The sequence below is a fragment of the Xenopus laevis genome, chromosome 7S, assembly GCF_017654675.1.
Source record: "Xenopus laevis strain J_2021 chromosome 7S, Xenopus_laevis_v10.1, whole genome shotgun sequence".
Taxonomy (NCBI): domain Eukaryota; kingdom Metazoa; phylum Chordata; class Amphibia; order Anura; family Pipidae; genus Xenopus; species Xenopus laevis.
In genome coordinates this window covers 97,797,213-97,810,244 of record NC_054384.1, presented here as the reverse complement: position 1 = coordinate 97,810,244, position 13,032 = coordinate 97,797,213, and the positions used below count along the sequence as shown (strand labels likewise).

The 13,032-nt window shown below is 39.6% G+C and overlaps 1 protein-coding gene across 7 annotated transcripts in view; it reads left to right on the top strand.

Moving 5' to 3' along the window:
* Positions 1–12,449, top strand: part of slc6a16.S (solute carrier family 6 member 16 S homeolog) — a 37,258-nt gene extending 24,809 nt beyond the window's left edge. For 6 of the 7 annotated variants that reach the window (XM_018228168.2, XM_018228163.2, XM_018228165.2 and 3 more), the window contains exons 4-12: positions 519–645; positions 2,043–2,215; positions 3,379–3,489; positions 4,231–4,472; positions 8,247–8,421; positions 8,573–8,774; positions 8,991–9,150; positions 9,552–9,714; positions 11,100–12,449. In XM_018228168.2, coding sequence (XP_018083657.1) covers positions 519–645; positions 2,043–2,215; positions 3,379–3,489; positions 4,231–4,472; positions 8,247–8,421; positions 8,573–8,774; positions 8,991–9,150; positions 9,552–9,714; positions 11,100–11,441 — 1,695 coding nt within the window. In that variant the 3' untranslated portion in view covers positions 11,442–12,449. The remainder of the gene's footprint in view (positions 1–518; positions 646–2,042; positions 2,216–3,378; positions 3,490–4,230; positions 4,473–8,246; positions 8,422–8,572; positions 8,775–8,990; positions 9,151–9,551; positions 9,715–11,099) is intronic. The other variant, XM_041571600.1, reaches the window with a different exon arrangement.
* Positions 12,450–13,032: the final 583 nt, after the last annotated feature.

Sequence of the window (13,032 nt, the reverse complement as noted above, 5' to 3'; positions counted from 1 at the left end):
CTCGGAACCTGGGGTTTTCCGGATAATGAATCTTTCCTTAATTTGGATCTTCATACCTTACGTCTACCAGAAGGTCATGTAAACATTAAATAAACCCAATAGGCTGGTTTTGCTTCCAATAAGGATTAATTATATCTTAGTTTGGATCAAGTACAAGCTACTGTTTTATTATTACAGAAAAAAAGGAAAATTTTTTACAAATTTGGATTATTTGATTATAATGGAGTCAATGGGAGGCAGCCTTTCTGTAATTCTGAGCTGGATAACGGATTTCTGGATAACAGATCCCATACTTGTAACCCAAGTACTAACCCCTTTAAATAAAAGTAATAAAGTTTTTTGTCATGTTTATTGTGGATATCAGATACAGTGACACGCAGAAGGAATCATGCGTCGGTTGTTTCCAATGCTAATGACGTGTGAGGGGTGTGTGTTGCCACTCTGCTTGTTTGACCTTGAGGAGGTATTTGTGTACTTGGCATGTAAGGGATTTATTTGCTGTATGTTTTCTCCATCAGGTGTGCAGCTTTGTAGCCCTGTACTACAATGTTATCATTGGCTGGAGCCTTTTCTACCTGTTCAATTCTTTCTACTACCCTTTGCCCTGGGAGAACTGCCCAACGTTACTCAACCAGACTCAGGAAGGTCAGTGTTTGTTACAAATGCCACCTATACACATATATTTTATATATATATATATATATATATATATATATATATATATATATATATATATTTCTCACTTGGTATTCATATTCCTACTGGTCTTAATTCAACAATTGGGTGCAGGGTCAATAGCATATATCATCAGAAGGACCCGCACTCCATAAAGCGTGAAACAAACCCCTTTTAAATGCATATCCAACGTTTTGGCCTACATTAGGACCTTTATTCTTGTTAAAGAGCCTAATGTGAGCTGAAACATTGGATATGCATTTACAATTAATACGTTTGTTTCACGATATATGGAGTGCGGGTCCTTCTGATGAAATATATATATATATACATGCACATAATGCATTTGTAATACCAGGTGTGGCATCGAGGTGTAGACACGAAACGCATCAGTCCTCAGACGCATCGAGGTGTAGACACGAAACGCGTCAGTCCTCAGACGCTTGTTTGTATGTCAGATGTAAAAATAAAATAACTTTTTAACCTGAATTCTGGATTTGGCGGTCTTCTATGGAGGTCCGGAATGCGCTGCTGTAAAGATTAGTGACTGAAAATACCGTTCTTTCTCAGTGACGGACTCGGGACTGCTGCACCGGGGTCAGGGCACCGACTCCGTAAGCGACCATTTAATGTGCATTATTTAAGGTTTTTACTTGAGAGAAAACTGCTCCAACTTTGAAGTGAAGGGTTCGGGGCAGTGTGCACCCGAACCAACAGACATAATTGGTGAGCATTTAAAAGGGATATGTTGAATTACTGGCACCCTCCCGGTGCCAGTAATTATTGGGCTATTTAAACACAACCCCTTCAGGACGATAGAAATACTGTTGGGTGTTATTCGTCAATATAGTCTCAACTCGTAGATATATTCATACTTGCTTGACTTCCTTTGGAACAATGTAAATGGTTCCAGCAAATGACTTTCCAGTGTCATGGACTAAACTTCTGTATATATTAGGGATGCACCGAATCCAGGATTTGGTTCGGGATTCGGCCTTTTTTAGCAGGATTCTCCTGAATCCTTGTGCCTTGCCGAACCGAATCCTAATTTGCAAATGTAAACTAGGGGCGTGTAGGGAAACCAGGTGACTTTTTGTCACAAAAAATATATATTTTTTCCACTTTTTCCTTTCCTTTTCATATGCAAATTAGGATTTGGTTCGGTTTTCGGCCGAATCTTTCACCAAGGATTTGGGGATTGGCTGAATCCAAAATAGTGTATTCCTATCCCTACCATAGTTTAATTTTTAGAGGAAAATTTGCCTCTCCTGAGCCTAGTGGTCCAGTTATAAATTGGGTAAGGTTGTGTCTAATGCGCCTCCTTTCATTCTGTGATATCACACTTTGACCTGTTTTGTTCTATTTAGTAGTGGAATGTGCCAAAAGTACACCCACCACTTACTTCTGGTACCGCTCAGCCCTGAATGTCACCAACACTATAGAAGCTTCCGAGATGAACTGGCCAATGACGGGATGTCTGGCCCTCGCCTGGTTCCTTGTCTGTGGAGGAATGATTAAAGGGATTAAGTCATCAGGAAAGGTAAATTCCACATTATTTCAGATCAGACCGTTGCACTTGTCGCCAGGTTTTCAAATCTCTTATTGCACAAGGACTTAATTGAAGCACCTGAACTTCCTCCAGCCAACATACCATCTTATTTTTGTCGTAGTAACAAAGATATAAACAGCACATAAATAGAACAGTCAGCCATATTTTGCATAACTCTGAGACTATAATTGATAATACTAAGTATAGCTAATGCTAATAATATGAACAGTAGGTGTCATTATTGAGCAGTTATTTAGCTATTATTAGTTAAAGGAGAACAAAATCCTAAAAATTAATAGGGCTAAAAATGCCATATTTTATATACTGAACTTATTACACCAGCCTAAAATTTCAGTTTGTCAATAGCAGCAATGATCCAGGATTGTAAGGAGCCCCGGGAGACCGGCACGTGCACTTAATTTTGGTCGCGCCGGTTCCGAGCTTCCTAGATTTTTTTCAAAAATGATTATGCTCTAAAACTGCTAAAAATTTGAATCTGAAAACAATCCAACGAAAACCATTTAAAATCATATAAAAGTCAATGGCAGATGGTCCCTTTAACCTTTGGATCAGAATGCCACTCTCTAAATCTTACTGAAAGTTAATTTAGATTGAAACTACCCCTGTAGCAAATGCTTTTTGTCATTGACTGGGTTCACGGGGAGGAAAGGAGTGGGAGTGATTGGATGATGTGTAGTTCTATTACATAGAGCAAACACATTACACAGATCTTTACAAAGACTGTTCATCATTTATGTCTCTGGTTTTCATGTCACACACATAAGGTTACATTTCCTTAGGAATAAATACAGTAGATGGATGGATGGATGGATGGATGATAAGATCGATGGATAGATAAATTAGATAGATGGATAGATAAATTAGATAGATGGATAGATAAATTAGATAGATGGATGGATGGATGGATGGATGGATGGATGGATGGATGGATGGATGGATGGATGGATAGATAGATGATGGATAGATAAATAAGATAGATGATAGACAGATGGATGGATAGATAGATAGATAGATTACAGTAGATGGATAGATAAATAAGATAGACGATAGATAGACAGATAGATAACAGATAGATAGATTAGATAAGATGATGATGACTGATTTTGTGATTATTTTTGTCTTGGATTTTCTAGGTGATGTATTTCAGCTCTGTGTTCCCTTATGTGGTGCTGTTTTGTTTCCTGATCCGTGGTCTTTTGCTGGAAGGGGCTGCAGATGGAATCCGTATTATGTTTACTCCAAAGGTACATATCTCAGTATCAGAGTAATAGTCGCATTCTTTTGAATTAGACAAATGGCACCTTAATAATTCCAGATGCCTTATAGACAGTAGGAGTCAGTTAAATTATAGGCCACCGTGTCGGGTGTTAGACCTGGTCAAGCAAAAGGAATGCAGCAGAAAAGATTGAGCTTAACTGATTCTGTCTCTCTATCACTAGACAATGTTAAACTTGTGTCCTACATTTGTGGTTGGATGGCAAGTCTCAATGTTTATCAGCAGCTGCGGCCACAGGTTGTAACCACTGGAATAAGCTCTAGTGTCATTCTGTACTTGCTTACATTAAAATGGATATCATCTAATATAGCGTTTTTGTTCAAGGAATTGTTCAGTATAAAAATAAAAACTGGGTAAATAGGCTGTGCAGTATAAAAAACGTTAGTTAGCCAAAAATATAATGTATAAAGGCTGGAGTGACTTTTTACACTGGACTGTTCCTTTAAGCACTTAAAGAGAAAACATTTTATATAATTGTTAATAGGGGTCCACTATACTTTTAGCACATGAATAATTAGTGGGTAATTTCTGTTGCAGACAAGAATAGTTATAATTGGGTAGTAAACGCTGTACTGTACGGTGCTGCAAGCAAAGGTAAGGGACTGTTCTTGGCAGAGACTAGAGAAAAGAAGATGCATTACTGTAACAATTCTGCATTGGTCTATATACACACCAAAGCCAACACATTCTCTTTGTAATCACCTTTCAGCTAGAGATCTGGGGGAACATACAGGTTTGGAGACAAGCTGCAACCCAGGTGTTCTTTGCCCTGGGCCTTGGATTTGGGAGTGTGATCGCCTACTCCAGCTACAATGACCGCCACAACAACTGCCACTTTGATGCAATTTTAGTGTCATTCATTAACTTCATGACCTCAATTTTGGCCACGCTGGTGGTATTTGCCGTCCTCGGATTTCGGGCCAATGTCCTTACGGAGCAATGTGTTGAAACGTAAGTCATGTTTCTTCAGTTTTTACAGGAGGGAGAGACTCCTGTAACTAGCAAATTAGAAAGTTGTTACAGCTGCTTCTAAAGCTTTTGGTGGACATTAAAGTCTAAAATAGAATAATGCTAGAAAGGCTGTATTTTGTATAATAAACATAAACATGAACTTACTGCACCACAAGTCTAATCAAACAAATAATTTATGCTTTCAGAGTTGGCCACAGGGGGTCACCATCTTGTAACTTTGTTAAACATCTTTGCAAGACCAAGACTGTGCACATGCTCAGTGTGTTCTGTGCTTCAGTTGGGAGGCTAAGCTTAGGGATCGTCATAAATGATCAAAACAGCACAAGTCAAATAATATCTGCCAGTAGCCAAAAAAAAGCAAGACTGATTAATAATCAGAATATACAGACTGTACTGGGAACATAGATAATGAAGGTAGACATTCCACAGTGCTCTACCTGCCCTTATACTGTTTGTGTGATTTTTATGTATTTTAAAGCATTGGAATTTTAACCTTTAAACCTGAGTGATCAGAGGATTGCCTGTGTGCTTTGTGGATGCAGACTGCACTGCGTCCTGTGTTGTCATGTAATCTAATGTAGATTTTATAGTTTTTGTATTGTTTAACTCAAACTTTCTCCAACTCTGCAGAACCAGTGGCTGCAGCAAAATAATCTTCCAAATAGAATCCCAGTTTATCTGTTTAAATCTGGCTCCATGATCTTTGTCCCTGCAACTGGAGTTGGAAACATCAAAGAGGATGAAAAGGAAAAAATAAAATCCCATTTTTACTTTATTAACTGAAAAAGAAACCTATCCCCAATATACTTCAATTAAAAAAATCTGTACAGTTTTTATAAGAAACCTGACTGTATGCAGTGAAATTCCCCCTACAGTGACTTGCTCTGACCGCCGCAGAAATGAATCTCTACATGGTCGGCGGCTGTTCTACAGGGAAACAATCAAAGCTGCTCCAGTTCTGGGAAGTCCCTCCCCCCTGCTGTTTGAAAGTATGATCGTTTCCCTGCAGAGCAGTTAGGGACCGTCTGAAGTTTCCTATCTGCAGCAATCAGAGAAAGTAAATGAAGGGGAAATTTCACTGCATACAGTCAGACGTGTTTTAATTAAAGTATATTGCAATAGGTTTCTTTTTCATTAAAGAAAGTAAATATGGGATTTTATTTTTTTGCCATTACATCCTATTTAGCGTTGTTCCAACTTTCATTCAAACTGTATGATCTTCTATGCGTATGTCATCCCCTCCCAAGCAGTCTGACCAATCAACCTCTTTCATACCACAAATGGTCAGCAGGTCCGGACTGAGAATTAAAATAGGCCCTGGCATTTCAGGTACACAGAGGCCCAATCAGCCCACAAAGAGGCCCAAAAAGGCCCCACCAGCCCACTAAATACTGACTTTCTATGGCACCTTATAGCAGCCCCTCTGGCATTTGCCAGAACCCACAGATTGCCAGTCCGGGCCTGATGGTCAGCATATTTGATGCCAGCCTGTGATAAGGAAAGTGCTGTAGAAAGATCTGTGTAAGGGCTTTTGTTCTATAACCCTTAGGCGGGGCTGGGCCAAGCTATTTTGGCACCCTAGGCAAGTGCTTCATTTGGCGCCCCCCTACTCCAGTCAAACTGTCACAGCACACCTAACCCCAAAAACATTGCCCAATCACAGCACAGGCACTCTCATCACTCTTACCCAACTTCAAGATAGTTACTGCATGTCTGGCCATGATAAAACCACATAGTCAAGCCAAACACACTGCAGCTCTTGGTCCTCATGCATCAAAGTAGAATTGGCAAACAATTCTAGTAGCAATTGAATGCAAGAACACCCTAGCACTTTGTAATAGGTTCTAATCTTCACAGATAGTTGCAACAATTTAATTATGATGTAATGAGCCTTTTGCCCATGTCCTTGTGTTATTATGCATCAATGTGGAAAAATGTTAAAGAAAAATAATGCTTGCATGAAGAAAAATGGCACCCATTTGCACATACTAACTGTAGAATAGCTTTAATGTCAGATGCACAGCCTTGATTTTTTAAAAAAATTTACACTCGTCCCAACCCACCTCTTAATTTTCCCTTTGAACGGCAATACCTTTTTCCCCCCTGTGCAAGCAGTCACTCTATAAATCACCTAGAAAATCTATTCTATACCAGAGCACCAAGTCCTGCTGCTTATCCAGCCGCCAATGTCATAATGAACAATGTAAGCAGAATAGCAGACGCTCATTAAAGGGCATGTAAAGGCAAAAAAATGAAATCAGATTTTTTCCTTCTTTAAAGGGATACTGTCATGGGAAAAACTTTTTTTCAAAATTAATCAGTTAAAAGTGCTGCTCCAGCAGAATTCTGCACTGAAATCCATTTCTCAAAAGAGCAAACCGATTTTTTTATATTCAATTTTGAAATCTGACATGGGGCTAGACATATTGTTAATTTCCCAGCTGCCCCAAGTCATGTGACTTGTGCTCTGATAAACTTCAATCACTCTTTACTGCTCTACTGCAAGTTGGAGTGATATCACCCCCTCCCTTTCCCCCCCCAGCAGCCAAACAAAAGAACAATGGGAAGGTAACCAGATAACAGCTCCCTAACACAAGATAACGGCTGCCTGGTAGATCTAAGAACAACACTCAATTGTAAAAACCCATGTCCCACTGAGACACATTCAGTTACATTGAGAAGGAAAAATAGCAGCCTGCCAGAAAGCATTTCTCTCCTAAAGTGCAGGCACAAGTCACATGACCAGGGGCAGCTGGGAAATTGACAAAATGTCTGGCCCCATGTCAGATTTCAAAATTGAATATAAAAAAATCTGTTTGCTCTTTTGAGAAATGGATTTCAGTGCAGAATTCTGCTGGAGCAGCACTATTAACTGATGTTTTTTGAAAAAAACATGTTTTCCGATGACAGGATCCCTTTAATGAAAAAGAAACCTATCTCCAATATGCTTTAATAAAAAAATGTGTACCGTTTTTGTAAGAAACCTGACTGCATGCAGTGAAATTCTCCCTTCATTTACTGCTGTGGATAGGAATTGTCAGACGGTCCCTAACTGCTGAGCAGGGAAACAATCATACTTATGAACAGCAGGGGGAGCCCCCGCCTTACTTCCCAGCCATGCAGAACTCAAGCAGCTTTGTTTATGACGATCCCTAAGCAGCCCAGACCACACTGAGCATGTGCACAGTCTTAGTCTTGCAAAGATGTTTAACAAAGTTACAAGATGGTGACCCCTGTAGCCAACTTTGAAAGCATAAATTATTTGTTTGATTAGGCTTGTGGTGCAGTAAGTTCATGTTGATATTTAGTATGCAAAATACAGCATTTCTAGCATTATTTTATTTTAGATTTTACATGCCCTTTAACAGAGCATGCGCCAACTAGGGTCAGGGAGCATCGGATTAGGTACAGGCCAGAATGGAGGGGGGAACGGAACTCAAAAGCGCGAAAGAGTAACAAATTAAATTGTCACTTCACACACCAGACAGGGTTGGGGAGGTCGGAAGCTGACCCTTCAAAATAAAATTTTTAACAGTTTATTATTTAAAGCCAAATAAAAACACTGTTTAAAACGAAATAAAATAAAATTCCCCCTGACAAGTGCGCCCCTCCATTATTGCGCCCTAGGCAGGTGCCTACTCTGCCTACCTCTAGTTCCGGCCCTGCCCTTAGGGATTCATTGTGGTGTAATAGTCCCTTACTTCCACTCCTTGCTTCACAATAACTTGTGCTTTTTGTTTTCTATCCCTGTAGAAACATGGAGAAGATTCTTGATCTGTTAAGAAATGGAAGCCTTCATGAAGACGTAGTGCCAATGAGAAACCTGACTAACCCTGAGTACAGCCAGTGGTATAAAAGTGCAAGTGAAATTATGAACTTGCAGCAGTATGGCATCTCAGACTGCAAAGTGGAAGATGTAATGAACGAGGTGTGGATGAATGTTTTCTCAAGTTTCCCATAAAACTGTTATTGTTTTAATCTGGGGGAGGGGCAGATTTGAGATTCCATCTTTTGGGAGGCTAAAGGGTTCGATATGTTTTTCTTTTCTATCCTAATGACTTTGTGTGTTCTTTTTACAGGGTGTAGAAGGCACTGGTTTGGCTTTTATTGCTTTCACTGAAGCCATGACACACTTACCTGCCTCCCCGTTTTGGTCAATATTATTTTTTCTCATGCTTCTCAACCTGGGACTTAGCACTATGTTTGGAAACATGCAGGGAATCATCACCCCTTTGCTTGACAACTTTCCCTGTTTGCGCAAGAAAAAGACAATATTCACAGGTATATTTCTGTTTAAGTCATCTGCTTGAATTATAAGGATGTCTGTTTGCATTGTATGAAAATGAGCTGTAGCCGAAACAGCGGTCATCCATTATGTGCACCCCCACCCATTGTGTGTGACAATCTAAAGGGAACCAGTATAAATTTTGGCTTGAATTGTGGCAGCGTTATTTGGATGGCCTGTTCTAACGGCACTTCTCATTTGTTCCTATACAGTCTTCTGCTGCATTACTGGCCTGCTGATTGGACTGATATTTGTGCAACGATCTGGAAGTTACTTCGTATCCATGTTTGATGACTATTCAGCCACCCTGCCCCTTATTATAGTAGTGATTTTTGAGAACATTGCCGTGGCTTGGGTGTATGGTGCAGAAAGGTACGCTATGTACAGTACAAATCTGAAGGCTTATGCTATTCCAGAATTAAAAATAAAGTATATCTACTAGGGATGCACCGAATCCACTATTTTGGATTCGGCCGAACCCCCGAATCCTTGGCGAAGGATTCGGCTGAATACCAAACCCTAATTTGCATATGTAAATTAGGGGTGGGAAGGGGAAAACATTTTTTACTTGTTTTGTGACAAAAAGTCACGCGATTTCCCTCCCCACCCCTAATTTACATATGTAAATTAGGGTTCAGATTTGGTGCGGCCGGGCAGAAGGATTCGGCCGAATCCGAATCCTGCTAAAAAAGGCCGAATCCTGGATTCGGTGCATCCCTAATATCTACTGAAGATGTGTAAGGAATCCTAACACTATTATATTTTTTGTTCAGGTTCATGGAGGACATAAAGGGGATGCTGGGCCATCGCCCTTGGAGAATATACAAGTATATGTGGCAGTATATTAGCATCCTGGGTATGATCGGACTCCTGCTTGCCAGTTTAATCAAAATGTGCATCGAGTACCCCAAGTACCAGTCTTGGAATCAACAGCAGGTACATGTGCTTCTATGTTTTCAAAGCGAATAATATCTTTGAAATATAAATGGGCTAACAGAATATATGCGTCCTCCTTTAAAGATCATTTTCCATGTGTTTTTCATGCTTTTTATAATAATATGGGATTTTCACATGATTGATATGCAGGTACGCAAGACTTTTCAATTACGTTATACATTTTAAAAAAAAATATCGGTGTCTAGGAAATAACTAATTGTACAGCACCAACTAAAATACATAATGGACCATAAAATTATTTCTCTAACTCTGCTTCATGCTAGAATGTATGGTCCCTTTTGCATATTGTACTGTGCATCATTTTTCCAATATAATTATAATTTAGCACAGAAATGTACCTCGATACAGTGTGGCCAATACATCAAGTTAGCATACAAAGAAATCCACTTATTTGTTCTTCAACTCAAATTGAAGCTGGCCCATTATAACCATTTAAAGGGGTTGCTCGCCTTTGAGATAGCTTTTAATGTATTGCAGAGAGTGATATTCTGAGACAATTTGTAATTGGTTTTCATTTTTTATTATTTAAGTTTTTTGAGTTATTTCGCTTTTTATTCAGCAGCACTTAAAAGAGAATTCAACCCTGAACTTAAAAGAACCCTACCCGACATAGACTTCCCCCAACCTAAATGTTACCCCAGGTAAATGCCCCTAACATTTTACTTACCCCTCGGTGCAGATTCAGGCATCTGAGTTGAGTTCACAGGCGCCATCTTCTTCTCTTTGGAATAAGACCGTCAGTCGGCGCATACGCAGTTGGAGCAATTTTCTGTTTTGCGACAATTGCACATGTGCCGAAACTCTCAAGAATTGCCTGAGTGCCGATCTCATTACGAAGATTACCGAAGCAGCTGAAGATGGCGCGGTGAACTCCAATGCCTGAATCTGCACCGAGGGTTAAGTAAAAGGTTAGGGGCATTTGCCCGGGGTAACACTTAGGCTGGGGGGAGGAGGGAGGGGGGTCTATGTAGGGTAGGGGTTTAGGACTTTTTAAGTTTAGGGTTGAATTCTCCTTTAATTTGCATTTTAAGCAATCTGATAGCTAGGGTCCAAATTACCCTAGCAACCAGGCATTGATTTTAATAAGAGACTAGAATATGAATGGGAGTTGGTCTGAATAGAAAGAGGAGTAATAAAAAGAAGCAATAATAATACATTTGTAGCTTTACAGAGCATTTGTTTTATACAAGGGGTCAGCGACGCCCAGTCAGAAGAAGGCAAATAACTATAAAACTATAAAACCAATTGAAAAGTTGCTTAGAATTGACCATTCTATAACATCCTAAAATTTACCTTAAAGGTGAACCACCCCTTTAACAATATTCTCCAAATATATTCAAACTGTTCCTGTATTTTGTTCCCAGGCAAAGGAAGAGATGCTGCAATATCCATCCTGGGCTCTTGGCATGCTCACCAGCCTCATCATAGTGGCTGCCTTACCCATTCCCATAGTATTCCTGAAGCATACCATACAAGACTGGATACTGAAAGGCAAAAGCAAGACCTATGATGATTGTGACTACACCCAGGGAAACACAGTGGATGACATGATTGGGCCAATGGAGGAGAGCCCTGCAGACCTGGGCCATGTGGGAAATGGCTACCTGCCAGTAGAAATGGAAGACTTTGCAGAAAGGGGCAAACTTCTTACAACGGAAGGAAACTTGGATGATGCAGAAGAAGGCAGCGCAAATGCAAATTGCTAAGTCTAGAACAACTGAGCTCTGGGGGAACAATCTGGACTGATGTGGTTTTTCACATGATCAAAGAACCATTCGTAGACCGGGCAAGACAAGGCTTCTCTAGAAAAAATTCGTGATTTTAAAAGAAGGCTTCATGCCTCGCGTTCTAGTAATGAGAATCACTGTGCCCATATGGAGACATCAGTATTTTAACACCCTACCTCTTCAGCTCATTCAATTCAAAGAAAAAAGCCAGCGGCACTTTTTTCAGCGAGGGAACGGTACAAATAATTCCAGAACAGCCCGGTTTTCCCGAAAGAGACCTCAACTTAAATGATTCCAGAACACAGTCTGCACTTGGAATACTCCAATCTAGTACTGTTGCACCTCTGGCACTTTGATTGGTGAGTCACAGAATGGTGAAAGAATCCAGTTCTGTTTGTTGCACCATAGTCGAGGGTTCTACTAAATTCTCGTCTCTACTGCTGGTTGTTTGAAAAAAACAAAAAAAGAAAAAGAAAGTCTTGTGCCCAACCAGTTAAATCTCTTTTTTGTGCCATAGATATATTTTCTATAATACTAAAAGACATTTATGTTGGTGCTTCGTGGAATTTTTTTTTTAATGGACATTGGAATTACCAATTGTCTTCCATTTCCATTTACTGTTGCTGGACTAAGATCTGAGCTGAGTTCAAGAGAGAAATAAGACTTATACCCGAGGAGCCGGTCTCTCTGTCTCTTCACGTGTACCTGGAGTTCTAATACTGTAAATATGATGCGATATTTATGGCTTGGCATTCAAGAATAAGATTTTCTCATTAGATGTACATTTTCGAGAAAAACCCTTTACAGGTATTTTATGAATTTTTTTTTTATGCTATGCATAAATTTTATACGATGCCATAGCAGTTGGACTTTTGAAAGGGACATCAGGTACATTTAGATTCTCTTTGTTCTGCCATAGATAACTCGGCAATGGGCAACAGATTACTAAGGGGCAGATTTATCAAGGGTCGAGGTGAATTTTCGAATTTCGAGCTATTTTGTGTCTACTTCGACAAGGGAATAGTCCAAGTTCGATTCGAATTTGAACAAAAAATCGGAAATTGAAATTTATCATGTACTGTCTCTTTAAAAATTTGACTTTGACCATTCGCCATCTAAAACCTGCCAAGTTACTGTTTTAGCCTATGAGGGACCTCCTAGAACCCATTTGGAGTTAATTGGTGGACTTTGAAAAATCAGAAAAACATTGAATCGTATTTGATCGAATGCACTATTAATTTATTTCCAACGATTCGAATTCGGCCGAATACAGACCTATTGGACCCAAAAAAACCTTCAACTTAATTTCGGTTGTTCTTTTTGAATTAGAATTTCGAAGTTTTTTCAATTCGACCCTTGATAAATATGCCCCTAACTGTTGGTTCACTGTCCTGGTCTGGTCCCAGCAATTGTAGGGTCAGGTTTCATAATAATGGCAATACAGGTATGGGACCTGTTATCTAAAATGCTCGTGACCTGAGGTTTTCCGGATAAGGGATCTTTCTGTAATATGGATCTCCATACCTTAAGTCTACTAGAAAATCATGTAAACATTAAGGGGCAGATTTAT